Source organism: Bos indicus x Bos taurus, chromosome 6 (genome assembly GCF_003369695.1).
Source record: "Bos indicus x Bos taurus breed Angus x Brahman F1 hybrid chromosome 6, Bos_hybrid_MaternalHap_v2.0, whole genome shotgun sequence".
Classification (NCBI taxonomy): domain Eukaryota; kingdom Metazoa; phylum Chordata; class Mammalia; order Artiodactyla; family Bovidae; genus Bos; species Bos indicus x Bos taurus.
The window spans coordinates 25,548,509-25,567,660 of record NC_040081.1 but is presented as its reverse complement, the minus strand read 5'-3'; the positions used below and the strand labels follow the sequence as shown (position 1 = coordinate 25,567,660).

Genomic DNA, 19,152 nt, shown 5'->3' with positions numbered 1-19,152 from the left:
ATTATATATAGTGGATAAAAATTGAAATCATCAGACAGGCAGCTGTTAATCTTTACCTTTAAACATAACAGTGGACACAAATTCTCATCCATTTTAGCTTTGTTCTATCATCTCTTCTTCCTACATCTTTATTATTCTTATGCTTTCTGAATTGGAGGTTCTCAGAGAATTATTTTCCTTTTTCCTGCTTCCTTATTTCTGAAAATAATCATTGTTTTAGCCTAAGCATTGAGCAAAATTTCTTAACTTTTCATCGAGTTTTTGTGATTTATTCTCTCAAAAAAATTCATTGAACACTTACTTTGTACTAGATACAGGGGATAAAGATATGATATGCCCTAATGATGCTAAAGCTGAAACTCCAGTACTTTGGCCACCTCATGTGAAGAGTTGACTCATTGGAAAAGACTCTGATGCTGGGAGGGATTGGGGGCAGGAGGAGAAGGGGACGACAGAGGATGAGATGGCTGGATGGCATCACGGACTTGATGGATGTGAGTCTGAGTGAACTCTGGGAGTTGGTGATGGACAGGGAGGCTTGGTGTGCTGCGATTCATGGGGTCACAAAGAGTTGGACACAACTGAGCGACTGAATTGAACTGAACCGAATTGTGTCTGGGGACAGTGAGGTTCAGGAAAAAGCTTTCCATCTAAGTGCATCTTTCTCCTGGCCCTGCTGTGTGTTTCATGGTTTTTTTGTTTTTTGTCTTTCTTTCCAAGCTTCTGTTCAAGTGTAGAAGTGTTCCAGCTTGGGGGACAGTTCTTGGTAGCTGGGTATTTCCAACCCCAAGCTTCTGATACAACTCTGGTATCAGCTCTTTTATTTTTCCAGTTGTGTTTTGTTAAGAATACATTCTGTTACTAATTTTTTTCATGATTTTAGGTCACATTGATAGCTTTTATCTATGTAACAAAATAGTTATTTTATTCTTTTGAAACTCAGTTTCTCCTAGCCTTGTCTTTCTATTCTTTAGAATGTTTGAATTCTATAATTTTTATTCTTAAGTTCTTAAGTTTAAAATTTCTTAATTTCTTGGCCTTATCTTTTCCCTTTCCTTAGATCTCAATTTTCCTATTATTTAAATTTTTATACGTTTTCATTTTATTTCATTTATACAAGTGATGTCCAGTCTTAAAAATCATCTTATAACATTACTCTTATTTTCCCACTTGACAGTGTGGCAGTTGATACTCAGAGAGGGAAGGGCTTGTTAAGGTGGCAGAGATAGACTGGCAGGATTATATTTAAAGTATTGACTTAAGAAAAATTTTCATGTGTTTTTTTAAAATTCTTGGACCTTCCCTCATGAAGTCAGCTGGACATTTTGAGCTCAAATCTCAGGAAGCGATATTACAAATGAAACAAGATTATAAAAGAAAATTTCCTTGTGATTTCTTTGTTTCAACAGCAAAAGTTTAAGGCGAATGTAAATGACTCAAGAACAGATGAAAAGCATAAGGACAAAACTAGATAAAAGCAGCTGTTTTTATCCTTCTCCCAATCTCCCAGCCTTAGTGAGGAAATAATTATATTTGTTTTGTGAAGAGAAAAAGACTTGAAAAGGAAGTTATGAGGTCGTAGGTGAGTTTCTCTTAAAGAGTCCTATACATGCTTCCTCGGGGTGCAGGTGGCAAGATTTCCCAGCTATGCTTTTATGTTTGAAAACACAGATGGGAACTGTGCCTCAGCGTGTCATGGGCGTTGTAGGCATAGGATGGTATGAAGACCCCAGGATGGAAAATGGCTCACTGTGTCCTGAGAGAGCCTTTCAAGAATGTATGAGATCCCATGTGTTGTAGAAACAGCAAAATCATCATGTAAACCCTGGAGTGGTGTGAAAGATACAGAGAAATCTGTATATTGAGAACAGGAATAAGAGATAACTCAGGGACAACTTTCATGCACTGATGACAGAGATTAGTTGGGTTGATGGACATATCACAAATGTTATCAATCAAATCCCACCATCCCTTTTTTTAATGTCACAAAATGAATTATATAACATCTGTTCTCTAAGAGGCTATTTTATTAGAATTAAATTCAAGGTGCACTTGTTTCATTTTTACAATCACACTGCATTTCCATATTTTTGCGGCTCTTTTCACTGCACTGGAACAATCAGGGAGGTGAAACAGGAAAGGAATAAACTCCCCAAGGATATCCTTGCACTTTTCATTATTTGGGATCTCAGAACAGCAGAACACAGCGGATCCTGAAACATAGAAGTGTAATAATAAAGCCATTAAATTCCTTGAGAAACAGTGATGTCAGCAAAGCAATTACATACTGTATTGAAAAACTGAGTTGCCTATCCCCACCCCACTCCACCTTCATCTAGTTTACCTATAAGAAATATAGGATGGGGTGAAAACAGGACTCGAACTCAGCTATAACAGGAAGACCCCAGCTTTGAGCACCATTCCTTCTGGCTACATAATCACAAAGACATCCAAACCCTCTGCTACAGCTTCTGATCAGCTTCCATCAATCCTAGAATCTAATCCCATGTCTAATTAGGGAAGAATAAATGGGTTCCTTAGTTCCTTTCTGTTTGTAGTGTGTCTACTACCTGCTAGATCCATTCCCCTCCTCTATTATTTGTTTCTATAATTTTAGATGAGTTTTCTTGACTCTTCATTCTTGATGTAAATGGGCTGACATGCTAGGTCTAAACCAACAAGGTATATAGCAGGCTAAAATTTAAATGCCTATCTTAAAATAAAAAGAAATCATAAAACAAGCAAACGGTATAGGTAGAGAAGTGGGGGGAGACTAGGAAAGAGAGATGTTCTTAAGAACCAGAATTAGAAAGTCAAAGAATTCATCACAGAAGTAATTCCTCATTTACTCCTTGTTACTTGCTCTCCACTGTCTCCAGCACTCAGGACAGTCCTGGCAAAGAGTGTACCATCACTCAATATGCATTGAGTATATAAATGAACACACTGAATAAACACTTCATCCCTAAAGGTATGCTAGCTGGAGCAGATTGACATTTGTCAAGAAATGATGTAGAAAGGCTTTGTGCCCTGGGTAGAGTCTGAACCTTTGCCTCGAAGATCCTTGTAAGATTTTATCATGCCAGTAATGTCAACTCATTTATTCTAGATCATTTCTCTAACCAGAAAACTATTGCATAATTGACCACTGTGGAGTAGACTGGTGCTTAGTGTTATACCGACTTCTCAAACATTTCTTTGAGATAGGTTAATACAGGTCTTTCCCAAAGAGGAACTTGCAGATAAAACCTTTTCTTATCCTTGTGACAACAGGAAATAGGATACAGTATATGAAAGAAGGTCTTCAAGTAGCCATCTTTTTTTCACAAAACCACTTAGGAATGTTTGAAAAGTCATTTTTTCTGTGAGTTCAGGGTAAAGAAGTTCATCAAAGAAAACACTCACGTTTTTCCAGCATGATACAACTTGAAAGCTTTGTGGAGCTGGTCAAAAGGCAACTGATGGGTTATTAATGGATCTATATTAATTTTATTTTGTAGGTAAGCAGTCACTAGTTGGGGAAAACAGTCTTTAGTTTTATAATCTGCAAAATAAAAAGGCTATTGTAATAAGATTTGAGAAATATCAAACTAACCAAAAGAAAAATAAGTAAGTTGTGGAGATGGGTAAAGTATTCTGAAAATTTGCCATTGATGAATTCATTTGTACATCAGAAGTTGTTGGCTTTTGTTGCTAAGTGTGGCTGCTCCAGACAGTTCTGTTACCTAGAACACCTTTGGAAAAAAAATTGGGTTGATATTCACATGTTATTGGGTTAAAAACTAATTAAAAATAAAGTAGAGTCTCCAGCCCACCTCCAGGGTTTAACATTATACAATGATTTCCTCATCTCTCTATTCACACACATTGAGATGGCATGGGAACTTTTGATCAGAGCAATGGATGGAGATGGGAATATTAATTAAGTAAAGCTATTGGTCAGTACTGCTCAGAAATAAGGGCTCCTATGGAAAGACAAATATCAGTGCCAAATACCAAGTTGGTGCCTGTAATTATCCAGAAAGCCTCGCTGTTAAAATAGCACAACAAACTTTGAGTCCACCAGTGCAGAACTGAACTTAGCTGGATTATTCCAAACACTGGGGAAACCCAGAAACTATTTTGTAGGAAAACCCAGAAACTATTTAAAATTTTTTATTTAAATGTAAAAAAAAACAAAAACAAAAACCTATTTAATTAAATTAACTAATCTGCAAAGTATACCAATTCATTGGAGAAGTCTTTGAAAACTTATACCATTATAGGGCTGTTTCCCAAAGGAGAAAATTTTTGAATTACGTTTCTACAAAGTTGAAAGAGATTTTGTGAAAGCAAAAACAACTGACTTACCTCCTAAACACACACCCTTCAGTGTCCGACCAGTGGAAACTGTTTGAGCAGAAAGGGAAAACTTTGAATTTGGTGGGGACACTCCAGTGATTATGCAGACACCATGGCTCACGTGGCAGGAGTCCCAAGCAGCAACCTGATAATGAAAATAATGACCATGAGTAGATGCCCACACATAAGGAACAACTATCTGTAGTGTTGGAAGGAATTGTGGAGTTCCTAGATTTCAGACCTCTTCCTAGGCAGATGCTACTTACTTTGAGCTCAGCTTCAACGCTGCCAGTGAGGGAATCTCATTAGAGAACCAGTAGAGTTTAGTGGTGGAGAAGGCAATGGCACCCCACTCCAGTACTCTTGCCTGGAAAATCCCGTGGACGGAGGAGCCAGGTAGGCTGCTGTCTATGGGGTCGCACAGAGTGAGACACGACTGAGCGAGTTCACTTTCACTTTTCACTTTCATGTATTGGAGAAGGAAATGGCAACCCACTCCAGTGTTCTTGCCTGGAGAATCCCAGGGACGGGGGAGCCTGGTGGGCTGCCGTCTATGGGGTCGCACAGAGTCAGACACAACTGAAGCGACTTAGCAGCAGCAGCAGCAGCAGAGTTTAGTGGTAAAGAGCACAGACCCTGCCGCAGTGTGACTTTAGGCAAGTTACTTAACCTCCCTATGTCTGTTTATTTGTAAAAAGAAGAAGAATACCAACTATGTCATAGATTTGTTACAAGGCTTAAGTTTTAAGTTACAAGGCTTAAGATTAAAACATTTAGAACGTTATCTGGCACAAAGTACTGTGTGTTTATTTAATAAAATTACCCGCCACCTCAAAGACCACACATACTATTATTCTTTGCCTGACCTTCTCACTTGTATAACTCTGTTCAGTTCATTTATATTTAATAAAAACAAATATATATACATATGTGTGTGTGAAGCTTCATTTAAAAAAACCCAGTTTTTTAAGGGTGTGGAGTATACTTCATGTCAATCTATTTTGCTTCCTTTTCTGGTTCTTAACCTTCTATCTCGCCCCTTCCTGCATTTTGCCTATGTCTCTTTCCTGTTACATCACTGCATCTACTTCCTTCACCCTTTAACCATGTACATTAGATACACGCTGAAGTGAATCGAATGCCTACTTCTTTCCTCTACCCTGTCAGTTCTGAGTCTAGGGTCTACCTTATTCTCCCTGAACTTAACATACTGGTGCATAGGCTCATTTTTCAAATAATGAATGGTTCTGATACAGAACACACATGAATATCATATGTGAATTACATAATGTTGATACTTAAATATAAAAACATGTTCGTGGACAAAGAGCTAGGACTACAGGAAAGGAAATAGTGCTTGTTTAAACTTCATATATTATAGTGTCATATCTTTAAAGTATATATTGCTTTTATTTTTAAGATGGATATTTTACAGTGACTATACATTCCATTTTTAGGTCTCGGGTCCACAGGTCCAAAACATATGTTCAGGGGAGTTTTATACTTAGTGTGTCCCCACTCGCTAAGCAAGCATCTATAGACACAATTCGTTTTACTGTGCTTTGCATTTTTCAGATATTATGTTTTTTACAGATTGAAGGTTTGTGGCAACCCTGTGTTGAGTAAGTCTATCAGCACATTTTTTCCAACAGCATTTGCTTCCTTTTTGTCTGTGTCACATTTGGTAATTCTCACAGTATCTCAAACATTTTCACTATTATTATATTTCTTATTGTGATATGTAATCAGTGATCTCTCTTACTATTACAAAAAGATATATTGTAAAGTAAAACAATAAATAAATAAAACAGATAAAAAAACAAAAAGACAATGACTCTCACTGAAGGCTCAGATGATTAGCATATTTTAGCAATTAAGTATTTTAAAATTAAGGCATGTACATTGTTTTTTCTTAGACAAAATGCTATTGCATACTAATAGACTACAGCATAGTATATGTGGTGGAAAACCAAAAAATTACTTGACTAACTTTATTACAATATTCACTTAATTGTGCTGGTCTGCTTCTACTCACTGTGACCCAGACCCACACACCATGGTTTCTGCGAGTCCGATGGCCTCAAAGGCAAAGTCAACACTGATGCCTGTCATTTCCTTGACTGCCTCCTGGACGGGCTTCTTGAGATTTGAAGGGTTGAGACAATCTGTGACCCCTAATGCTCGTGCCCGAGGAAATTTTTCCTCGTTGATATCAACTCCAATGATTCTAGAAGCACCAGAAGCTTTACAGCCCATGACAATAGCTGAGCCGATTCCTCCAAGTCCAAAGACCACACAGGTAGAACCAGGAGTGACCTACAAATTCACAAGTCATGTGTGTGTTAGGAATCAAATCTGGACACTTGTATAATTAAGAAAACAAACAAAAACCACCATTGAGGCTTTTGGAACTATTGACCCCAGTTGAAACATTTGGACTGTTTTGGTCTTGTTTTTATGTTTTCTTGGCAGATCACTATAACATACTAATACAGCTATTTTCCTCACCTTGGCCGAGTGAACAGCAGCCCCATATCCTGTAGGCACCTCACAGCTTATGACACAAATCTTATCCATGGGAGCAGCAGCATCAATTTTTACCACCGAAATCTCAGGCACAACAGTATATTCGGAGAATGTACTTGTGCGGAAAGAATGATAGATCTTTTCTCCTTTGCAGGTGAACCTGCTTGTGCCATCCAGCATTAATCCAGAAGAGGGTAGAATGCTGTTCAGCAGTGACACAGACAGGCACAGCAGCGACCCAGACACACAGAGTTGTAAAGAGAGAAATGAACACCTTTAGCTCCAGGTCAGTGCTTGCACAATATAAGCGATTTAATAAAAAGTGAAAAGATAAACAAAAGATGGACAAATCTACTAACTCTTGCTTCTCACAGAAGTTTCCCTTGGGATTCAAGCAGGCACTGCATTCTCTACACTGTGGAACAATGAGTGTGAGGACTTTATCTCCTATATATAGGAAAAAAAAACCCAAAAACATTAGTTTAAAATATTATTGAAACACAATAGTGCAGTGATAAAAATTTTATTGAATGATTTGATAACTTGCTGTGGACAGATTATGACAAGTATAACATACCCCATAGCTATTTTGGAGGAAAAATCCTATAACCTGGTTTCAGAAATTTCATTATTATTTTGGGCAAATGATGGAAATATGGGGATATTCCTTGCTGGATAGATAATTGTAGGTCTGCTTTTACTCTGGAAATAAATAAAACTGGGAATGACCCTTAGAGATGTCATCTACTCTAACCTTTTGGTTTTCCTTTGAGAGATTTAAGTCTGCAGCGGTTGTTACCTGCCTGAAGCTGGATAGCAGCAGAAACCTTTCTATGGAGCCTGCTTGCCCCACGATGGCACAGGGACCCACAGCAGGTCTGTGACATGTTTTCTTCAGGGGACTGTGGTTCAGGATATTCTCAGTTCTAAGAGTAAAACGAATAGGTTTCTTTCTGCAGAGAGAGGCTGCTTCTGGAGCGCTTACTACAGAGGGTGGTTTTTAGGTTGCACAGTTTTAGAGTGCATACTGATTATGTGTGGGTCCAAAATTTAACCCTCCTGGGACCTAGGGTTACAGGCTGGGAAGGTGAAGAGAATTAATGAACACAGTCATCACAGACTTATAAAACTGTACAAAGCCTTGTCAAAGGTCTACAACCTTGTCCCTAAACATGTGTATGGTTCTTACATGTATTTGTAATCTTTTAAAAATCTCTTTGAGTTTATGAGACTTCCCTGGTGGTCCAGTGGCTAAGACTCCACACTTTCAATGCAGACAGTCGTGGTCAGATTTGATCCCTGGTCAGGGAACTAGATCCCCCACGCCACAACTAAAAATCCTCCATGCCACAGCTAAGAGCCGGTGCAGCCAGATAAATAATTATTTTAAAAAGTCTCTTGTAAGTTTAGATAAGGAACATCTTAACTTCACTGGCCCTAAAAAATTCCAAAGATACTGGATCTCAAAATCAGGAGAAGCTCAAATTCTGCTGCCTTATCCTGTCCCTCAAATATTCATCATTTTCCACAAAACTTTCACTGGGATTTGTTTAGTTAAAGAGGAGTTAGCTCACTAACTATTGGCATTATCTTCTTGGCGATGTGGAGAAGACTGCGTCTTTTTACTTCTGTCCCTCCTCCTAGGCCTAGTGTCAATGCATGGCAGGTACTCCATCATTGTTTGCAAAATGAATACCCTGACGATAGCTTTGTCAATGTCCTGACCACATGCCCTTTCTTAAATCTCATTGTGTGCCTGGTTCCAAGCTGTGAGGTTCTGTGGACTCTTCACATGTGTGATTCCTCTTATTTACTCTGACCATTTCAGATGTGCCAAGAATGGCTGTGTCAAGGTCCCTTGCGATATGCCTGGGGAAGAGTGTTTACTTATTTGATTCTTTGAAATATCATTATCATCCTGTCAACAAAGTTCTATTAATACATTCTACTTGATCAGAACATTCATTCGTCAAACATTCAATGCATTCCAAACCTGAACAGGCACTATACTAAGTATGTGGGGGACACTATATATATATAGAGAGAGAGAGAGAGAGAGAAAGAGAGAGAGAGAGAGAGAGAGAGAGCTGGCCCTCAAAAAACAAGCCAGTGGGACTACATTGGACTAAAAGACTCAGGCACAGCTAAGGAAACTATATAAACAAAATGAAAAGGCACGCCTACTGAATGGGAGAAGATATTTGCAAGCAATATATCTGATAAGGGACTTTCCTGGTGGCCAAGATGATAAAGCATCTGCCTACAGTGCGGGAGACCTGGGTTCGATCCCTGGGTCGAGAATATCCGATCCTCTGGAGAAGGAAGTGGCAACTCACTCCAGTACTCTTGCCTGGAAAATCCCATGGACAGAGGAGCCTGGTGGGCTACAGTCCACAGGGTCACAAAGAGTCAGACACAACTGAGTGACTTCACTCTCTGATAAGGGGCTTATATACAATATTTGGGCTTCCCTGATGGCTCAGATGGAAAAGAATCTGCCTGCAATGCAGGAGAACCAAGTTCCATCCCTGGGTTGGGAAGATCCCCTGAAGAAGAGAATGGTTATCCACTCCAGTATTCTTGCCTGGAGAATTCCATGGACAGAGGAGCCTGGAGGGCTATTGTCCAAGGGGTTGAAAAGAGTTGGACATGACAACGTAATAACACACACATGCAATATATTCAATAAGCTTATACAACAATGAACTTAACATCAGGAAAACAAGTGACCTGATTTAAAAAATGGACAGAGAACCTGAAGAGACATTTTCCCAGAGAAGGCATATACAGATGGCCAACAGACACACGAAAAAGTGCTGAACGTTACCACTCGTCAGGGAAAAGCAAATTAAAACCACAGTGAGATACCACCTCACACCTGTCAGAATGACTACTATCAAAAAGACAACAAATAAGTGTTGGTGAGGATGTGGAGAAAAGGGAGCCCTCATGCACTGTTAGTAGGAATGTAAATTGGTGCAGAAACTATGGAAAACAATGTGGAGGTTCCTCAAAAAATTAAAAATAGAATTTCCATGTGATCCAGCAATTTCACTCTTGGGTATTTACTCAAAGAAAACAATTAATTCAAAAAGATACATGAACACCAAGACTTATTGTAGCATTATTTGTAATAGCCAAGGTATCGAAGCAACTTAAGTGCCCACCGATTGACAAATAGATAAAGATGTGGAGTGTATATATACTATGCATATGTGTGCGTGTATATATATAGATATACACACATATATATACATACACCCAGGGGAATATTATTCAGCTATAAAAAATGAAATCTTGTCTTGTGTAATAACATGGATAAATTTAGAGGGTGTTATGCTAAATGCTGTTGTCCCAGGTGATGCAACGGTAAAGAATGTGCCTACTGATTTAAGAGGTACAAGAGACACAGGTTTGATCCCTGGGTGGGGAAGATTCTCTGGAGGAGGAAATGGCAACCTGCTCCAGTATTCTTGCCTGGAAAACTCCATGGACAGAGGAGTCTGGCAGGCTACAGTCCACAGGGTCACAAAGAGTCAGATACTACTGAGCGAATGAGCACACACAGGCAGGCTAAGTGAAAGAAGTCTGACAGAGAAAAGCAAATACCATGTCATCTCACATATATGTGCAATCTAAAACACAAAACAAAACAAGATGAAAACAGATTCATAGATGCAGAGAGGTTGCCAGAGGGGAGGGAATGAGAGGACAAAAGAGGTGATGGGGATTAAGAAGTACAGATCTCAAGTTATGAAATAAATAAGCTGTGGGGCTGTAATATACCAGCATAAGCAATATGATCAGTAATACTGAAATAACTTTTTTGGGGATAGATGATTACTAGACTTATCATGGCAATCATTTCATAATGTCTGCAAATATCTAACCACTCTGCAACACACCTGAAACTAGCATTATATGCATACACACACACACACACACACACACAAAGAATGTTCAAACTACCGTACAATTGTACTCATCTCACACACTAGCAAAGTAATATTCAAAATTCTCCAAGCCACGCTTCAATAGTGCATGAACCATGAACTTCCAGATGTTCAAGCTGGATTTAGAAAAGGCTGAGGAACCAGAGATCAAAATGCCAACATTTGTTGGATTATAGAAAAAGCAAGAGAATTCCAGAAAAACATCTACTTCTGCTTTATTGACTATGCCAAAACCTTTGACTGTATAGATCACAAGAAACTGTGTGAAATTCTTAGAGAGATGGGAATACCAAACTACCTTACCTGCCTCCTGAGAAATCTGTATGCAGGTCAGGAAGCAACAGTTAGAACTGGACATGGAATAACGGACTGGTTCCAAATCAGGAAAGAAGTACATCAAGGCTGTATATTGTCACCCTGCTTATTTAATTTAAATGCAGAGTACATCATGTGAAATGCCAGGTTGGATGAAGCACAAGCTGGAATCAAGATGCCGGGAGAAATATAAATAACCTCAGATACACAGATGATTCCACCCTTATGGCAGAAAGTGAAGAGGAACTAAAGAGCCTCTTAATGACAGAGAAAGAGAAAAATGAAAAAAGCGGACTTAAAGCTCAGAATTCCAAAACTCAGATCATGGCATCTGGTCCCATCATTTCTTGACAAATAGGTGGAGAAACAATGGAAATAGTGACAGACTTTATTTTCTTGGGCTCCAAAATCACTGCAGATGGTGACTGCAGCCATGAAATTAAAAGATGCTTGCTCCTTGGAAGAAACGCTCCGACCCATCTTGACAGCATATTAAAAAGCAGAGACATTACTTTGTCAACAAAGGTCCATCTAGTCAAGGCTATGGTTTTTCCAGTAGTCACATATGGATGTGATAGTTGGGCTATAAGGAAAGTTGAGTGCCAAAGAATTGATGCTTTTGAACTGTGGTGTTGGAGAAGACTCTTGAGAGTTCCTTGGACTGCAAGGAGATCAAACCAATCAATCCTAAAGGAAATCAGTCCCGAATATTCATTGGAAAACTGATGCTGAAGCTGTGGCCAATACTTTGGCCACCTAATGCAAAGAACTGACTCATTGGATAAGCCCCTGATGATGGGAAAGATTGAAGGAAAGAGGAGAAGGGGACATCAGAAGATGACATGGTTGGATGGCAGAGGATGAAATGGTTGGATGGCATGAATTCGATGGACATGAATTTGAGCAAGCTCTGGGAGTTGGAGATGGACAGGGAAGCCTGGAGTGCTGTAGGCCATGGAGTCCCAAAATATTAGACACGACTGAGCGACTGAACTGAACTGATAGGATCTTAATTCCCCAATCAGGCATTGAACCCAGGCTGTTGGCAGGACAGCATGGAGTCCTAACCACTGGACTGCTAAGGAATTCCTTTAGCATAGTATTGTGTGTGTGTGTCAACTGTATTTCAATAAAAAAGGAAACGGTGAATTCTTCTGCAGTTATGTCAGAATAAATTAACTTGCCAGATTATAAAATTTCCCTTTCTGCTGACAAATAATTCATTAGAAAAAAGTTTTCGCTGACATATATTTGACAAACAAAATTGTAAGTTTATATTGATTTGATACATTTATATTGCAATATGATTGCCATTTTCATATTAGCTAACACTTCTATTGTGTCATGTAATTATAATTTCTTTTAGTTTCAGTAACAATTAAAATCTAGTTACTTAGAAAGTTTAATGTTTATAATATAGTTTTATTGTCTATTTGAAAAATAAAGAAGCAGCCCCTGCTCCTAAGGAGATTTTAATCTACTTAAAAGTACACTGGTCCTATGGCTGTGGCTTAGCTCAGCCACTGCTACTCTGGATTGCTAGCACTGGCAGCAGAAAAACTGTGTGACTCTTGGAATCACTGGATATATTTATTACCACAATATGTGATTAGGTAAAACAATTTAGAGGCAAATCAACTTATTTCTCCTGTAAATATGTCAATACATTTTGGTGGTGGGTTGTTTGTGCAGAGGTTTTTGTGGCCCATTTCCTACCTGGTTTCACTGAGCTCACTCCTTCGCCAATACTCTCCACAAGTCCAGCTCCTTCATGGCCTGGGATGAAGGGATACTTCAGTGGGATTATTCCTTTTATAGCATGATCGTCAGAACCACAGATCCCTGTAGATATCATCTGGGTAAGAATTAAGGGGCAAGGATAAATTAGTTTGGAATTTTTCTTCTGTCTGAGACTTATTATGAATAATTTTTTTACATGAATGACCTCATTTGATCCCTATAATAATATTCAGAGAAACACAGGGCAGGTCTGCTGCTAAGTCGCTTCAGTCGTGTCCGACTCTGTGCGACCCCAGAGACGGCAGCCCACCAGGTTCCCCCGTCCCTGGGATTCTCCAGGCAAGAACACTGGAATGGGTTGCCGTTTCCTTCTCCAATGCATGAAAGTGAAAAGTGGAAGTGAAGTCGCCCAGTTGTGTCTGACTCTGTGCGACCCCATAGACTGCAGCCCACCAGGCTCCTCTGTCCATTGGATTTGCCAGGCAAGAGTACTGGAGTGGGTTGCCATTGCCTTCTAATTACCCCTAATTTAAAGATGTGGAAAGGAAGACTCAAAGACTTAAAATGACTCACCCACTCTCATGGTGCATGTTCAGATCTGGAAATAAACTAGGCTTTTTGAAATCTACTCTGTACACCTTATGTCATCAACTAGTTTTGCAATACGAGAGTCTGTTCTATCCAATGAAGGATTTTTGACCACGTATCCATAGCACCACCATTGAGAAACCCAAAATTTTAAACCCTGTATTGTGGAATGTTTTCCCAGTCCTCTGGGAAAATAGATTTTAAACTAGCATATTGAAAACATTAAGTTAATAATATAAAATGTGTTTAACTGTTGCAAAATTTAATTGGCATTGAGAAGTTTTAAACCTTCTCAGTTAATAGCCTAAGTTTTCTTGTCTGTGGATAGACTCAATCCACTTATATTGATCATAGAAGTGAAACATTTCCTGTACCATAGCCTCTGTATTACTCCTCTGCCAGGAATTCATCCAGAAAGCATACAGGCAGGGATACTGACTAGTTGTTTCAGTATCAGTAGTGGGAGTGCGGGAACACTGGGAACAGCTTTGATACATGAAATAAGATTTCCTTACACTTGCCTTCACAAGTTCAAAGATTTAAATTTACCTTAATACGAACTTCCCCAGCCTTTGGTGGCTCAACCTGCACTTCCTCAAGTGAAAGAGAAGAGTTTGTTTTCCAGGCAATGGCTGCCAGGCATGTGATTGTCTGTTGATACAAGGACAATAAGATGACATCATTTAGCGATAACATTTAACTTCTGATCATACAAATGACACTTACTTGCTATAATTTGTAACAATAAGAAAATCACACACAAAAAGAAAAGAGATCATTGCAATTTCAGACATAAGCTGGTAAAATTTTAGCATATTTCTTTTGAGTCTCTTAAAATATTTTTATACAGTAGAGATCATGTCATATAAGCAGTTTTGCATTTTAGGGTTTTTTGTTTGTTTTGTTTTAGCCAGTGAAAGCCACCATATATTGAACATTTACTGTTTGCTTCTTCTAAAATGTTTTCTCGTGATTTCAAAATGCTTTATAATTTTAAATAGCTGTTTTATATTTCATCATTTGAATATATCCAAATATTCTTAATCAGCAACTAAATCATTTCCATTGTTTTGACCATTATAATATATATTGTTTATAATTTTGACTTGCCTGGTTCCCTTAAGCAAGAATTACTAGGGGAAGGATAGAGACATGGTTAGAGTGAAACTGATTTCTAAGTAATTCTACAGAAAATTTGAATGATTTTGCACAACTCCTAGAACTGTAAAACAGTATCTGTCATCATTTTTCCCACTCATTAGCATTGACTGTACTCATTAAAAACAAAGTGACTGTCAGAAAAAGCTATTTCTTTTTATTAGTATTTTTTAATTTTAAGAATGTTGAAACTTTTTATGTTTATGTGAGTTATACATATTTTCTTCTTTTTGTGGAATGTTTGGTCCTATATTTTATGTAAGTATCCACTGGCATCTTGGTATTTTTTTTACTATCATTTGACCTATTTGTGCATTAAATGAGTGACTGGTTGTCCACTATCTTGTCATACATGATTTTTCCTTCTTGATTTTCGACCTTTAATTTTTTATGAAGCTATATGTGCATCTACACGACTGAGCAACTGAACTGAACTGAACACACATTAACATTTTGATTCATAAATGTATGTTTTCCTTTATTATTTAGTCCATTTCCATGGTTTGAGAATTCTCTCCATTGTTGATGTTGTTCAGTCACTCAGTCGTGTCTGGCTCTTTGCGACCATGTGAATGGCAGTGCACCAGGCTTCCCTGTCCTTCACTTTCTCTCCATATAAAGACCAAATAAATATTTGTTACCCTCTTTCTGACCTAAATCAAATCCCTTATGATTATACAGTGGAAGTGAGAAATAGATTTAAGGGCCGAGATCTGATAGATAGAGTGCCTGATGAACTATGGAATGAGGTTCGTGACATTGTACAGGAGACAGGCATCAAGACCATCCCCATGGAAAAGAAACGCAAAAAAGCAAAATGGCTGTCTGGGGAGGCCTTACAAATAGCTGTGAAAAGAAGAGACGTGAAAAGCAAAGGAGAAAAGGAATGATATAAGCATCTGAATGCAGAGTTCCAAAGAATAGCAAGAAGAGATAAGAAAGCCTTCTTCAGCGATCAATGCAAAGAAATAGAGGAAAACAACAGAATGGGAAAGACTAGGGATCTCTTCAAGAAAATCAGAGATACCAAAGGAACATTTCATGCAAAGATGAGCTCGATAAAGGACAGAAATGGTATGGACCTAACAGAAGCAGAAGATATTAAGAAGAGATGGCAAGAATACACAGAAGAACTGTAAAAAAAGATCTTCATGACCCAGATAATCACGATGGTGTGATCACTGACCTAGAGCCAGACATCCTGGAATGTGAAGTCAAGTGGGCCTTAGAAAGCATCACTACGAACAAAGATAGTGGAGGTGATGGAATTCCAGTTGAGCTATTCCAAATCCTGAAAGATGATGCTATGAAAGTGCTGCACTCAATATGCCAGCAAATTTGGAAAACTCAGCAGTGGCCACAGGACTGGAAAAGGTCAGTTTTCATTCCAATCCCAAAGAAAGGCAATGCCAAAGAACGCTCAAACTACCACACAATTGCAGTCATCTCACAAGCTAGTAAAGTAATGGTCAAAATTCTCCAAGCCAGGCTTCAGCAACATGTGAACCGTGAACTTCCAGATGTTCAAGCTGGTTTTAGAAAAGGCAGAGGAACCAGAGATCAAATTGGCAACATCCTCTGGATCATGGAAAAAGCAAGAGAGTTCCAGAAAAACATCTATTTCTGCTTTATTGACTATGCCAAAAACTTTGACTGTATGGATCACAATAAACTGTGGAAAATTCTGAAAGAGATGAGAATACCAGACCACCTGACCTGCCTCTTGAGAAAATTATATGCAGGCAGGAAGCAACAGTTAGAACTGGACATGGAACAACAGACTGGTTCCAGATAGGAAAAAGAGTTCGTCAAGGCTGTATATTATCACCCTGCTTATGTAACATATGCAGAGTACATCATGAGAAACGTTGGACTGGAAGAAACACAAGCTGCAATCAAGATTGCCAGGAGAAATATCAATAACCTCAGATGTGCAGATGACACCACCCTTATGGCAGAAAGTGAAGAGGAACTCAAAAGCCTCTTGATGAAAGTGAAAGTGGAGAGTGAAAAAGTTGGCTTAAAGCTCAATATTCAGAAAAGGAAGATCATGGCATCTAGTCCCATCACTTCATGGGAAATCGATGGGGAAACAGTGTCAGACTTTATTTTTGTGGGCTCCAAAATCACTGCAGATGGTGATTGCAGCCATGAAACTAAAAGACACTTACTCCTTGGAAGGAAAGTTATGTCCAACCTAGATAGCATATTCAAAAGCAGAGACATTACTTTGCCAACAAAGGTCCTGCTAGTCAAGGCTATGGTTTCTCCTGTGGTCATGTATGGATGTGAGAGTTGGACTGTGAAGAAGGCTGAGTGCTGAAGAATTGATGCTTTTGAACTGTAGTGTTGGAGAAGACTCTTGAGAGTCCCTTGGACTGCAAGGAGATCCAACCAGTCCGTTCTGAAGGAGATGAGCCCTGGGATTTCTTTGGAAGGAATGATGCTAAAGCTGAAACTCCAGTACTTTGGCCACCTCATGCGAAGAGTTGACTCATTGGAGAAGACTCTGATGCTGGGAGGGATTGGGGGTAGGAGAAGAAGGGGATGACAGAGGATGAGATGGCTGGATGGCATCACTGACTCGATGGACGTGAGTCTGAGTGAACTCCGGGAGTTGGTGATGGACAGGGAGGCCTGGCGTGCTGCGATTCATGGGGTCGTGAAGAGGCGGACATGACTGAGTAACTGAACTGAACCCTCTTTCTAGATTTTTATAGTTTGATTTTAAAATATTTAACTCTTAAATCTACCTCAAATTATTTTGTGTAATATAAATTTATAGAATCTAAATGAATTGTCTCAGCATGAACTCTTGATGAATTTTTCTTTCATTTATTCTTAAATTAGCACCTTTACTATAGAAGTTCTTCAATTTACAAGTTTCTTTTTGGAAACATAAATTTGTCTTACTGTCTATTCTTGCACTGACACCTCAGTAAATAACTTTTTGATATTTTTTAATACCTGGTGGTACTAGAGCCCTTCATAACTTTACTGGTGTTTCATTTGCAAGTTTACTGCATTAGTAACTGTAAGACATTATGAGCTGAGTAAACTATGTCTTCAAAAAACTTAGAAATCAATCAAGGAGATAATACATGTCTTATAACACAAAGAAAAGGGAAAAATGCCACAAAAGAAGTTCAAATAAAAAAATAAAATTATATACTTTATGGAAAACGTCTTCTATTTCAGAAATGATACACACTCAAGGTAGAAACTTGGAAAACTCAGATAAGGGAAAAGGAGGGAAAACTTCAAGTCTAGTACCCAGCAATCAGCATTTTTAAGATTTTATAAACAGATTAATTAAAACATTTTTTAAAAATTTTTATTGGAGCATAATTGGTTTACAATATTGTGCTGGTTTCTGTCAAACATCAGCATGAATTAGCCACAAGTATACATATGTCCCTTCCCTCTTGAACCTCCCTCACATTTCCCACCCCGTCTCACACCGGTCAGAATGGCCATCATTAAGAAATCTACAAACAATAAATGCTGTTGAGGATGTGGACAAAATGAAGCATTGTTTTTAAGAGTATGACTCTGGAAGGAACATAACGTCTAGTACTAGGAAACTGAATAAGTAAATAAATAAAAACAGCACAATCATTTCCTTGGAATGAATTTCTTTGTTAAATGATAGGCACATTTTTAAGGCATTTAGTACAACACTGTCAAACTATCAACCAGTAAGTTTCTATCAGTTTACTTTCCTAACAGTGGTGCATGAATTTCCATAGGGAGGAAAACATTGAGTATTATCCACAGAAATCTTTGATAAGCTGTCTGGAGAAAGTATCTTAGTTTTGTTTCAAAGTGCACTTTTTGGATAACTAATAAAGATGATATAGACCTATTTGAAAAGTAACACTTACCTTTCCCAAGGTGTCCATGAGGAGTCTCTTGTTTTTCTCTATGTCTTATAATGTCCCAAAGAATATCACTTCTTTGAATCTGCTCCTGGGGAAACTGGACTATTTATGTGCTGAGAGTAATTAAAAATAATTACATAATGACACGACAACATCAGGAAACCTGAGAGGTGAACGGTTGGCAAATATGTGAAAGTGAAGGATAGCAAGGAATATGAGAGAATGATTCAGGAGTGTGTCAACAAGGATGCTCTACTGGGGAGAAGCAGTTTGAAGAGAAGCAATAGGTGAAAAGGCAATGAAGTGATTATAAAAAAAGGTGAATGAACTAAGAGAAAGATCAGCTCATAATTAGTTAATAAGAATTTCTGGAATATCAAGTAATGCCAGGAATTGCCAGATGCAGGTGATACCAGTATAACACTGGGTCTCCAAGAGTCGAAAAGATGGAAAAGCACAAGTAATAATACAAAATACTGTTAAAAAGCTGAGAAATAAGTGATGACAAAGACATGACAAAGACAAATAGATGACAAAAACGATGACAAAGACAATGTGAGGTCATTATGAATGATGAGAGATGAGATTCAGATGAGACTGGCCGTCCTTGTTACTATCGTGGTGAGTATCCTGCCTGTCACCTGGGAGAC

General features: G+C 38.5%; 1 protein-coding gene across 2 annotated transcripts; it reads right to left on the bottom strand.

Moving 5' to 3' along the window:
* Window positions 1–2,007: 2,007 nt before the first annotated feature.
* Window positions 2,008–18,987, bottom strand: LOC113894103 (alcohol dehydrogenase 1-like). Of its 2 annotated transcripts, XM_027544001.1 has the most exons (9): window positions 18,506–18,966; window positions 14,013–14,114; window positions 12,852–12,990; window positions 7,227–7,314; window positions 6,850–7,069; window positions 6,397–6,657; window positions 4,351–4,486; window positions 3,406–3,544; window positions 2,008–2,213 (listed from the first exon to the last, which is right to left on the bottom strand). In XM_027544001.1, exons 1-9 carry the CDS (start codon window positions 18,521–18,523, stop codon window positions 2,189–2,191), a joined length of 1,128 nt encoding a protein of 375 aa, XP_027399802.1. In that variant the 5' UTR covers window positions 18,524–18,966; the 3' UTR covers window positions 2,008–2,188. The 2 variants fall into 2 exon arrangements, with proteins under 2 accessions (XP_027399802.1, XP_027399803.1); XM_027544002.1 differs by lacking the exons at window positions 2,008–2,213; window positions 3,406–3,544 and adding an exon at window positions 3,561–3,734 and having other exon boundaries at window positions 18,506–18,987.
* Window positions 18,988–19,152: the final 165 nt, after the last annotated feature.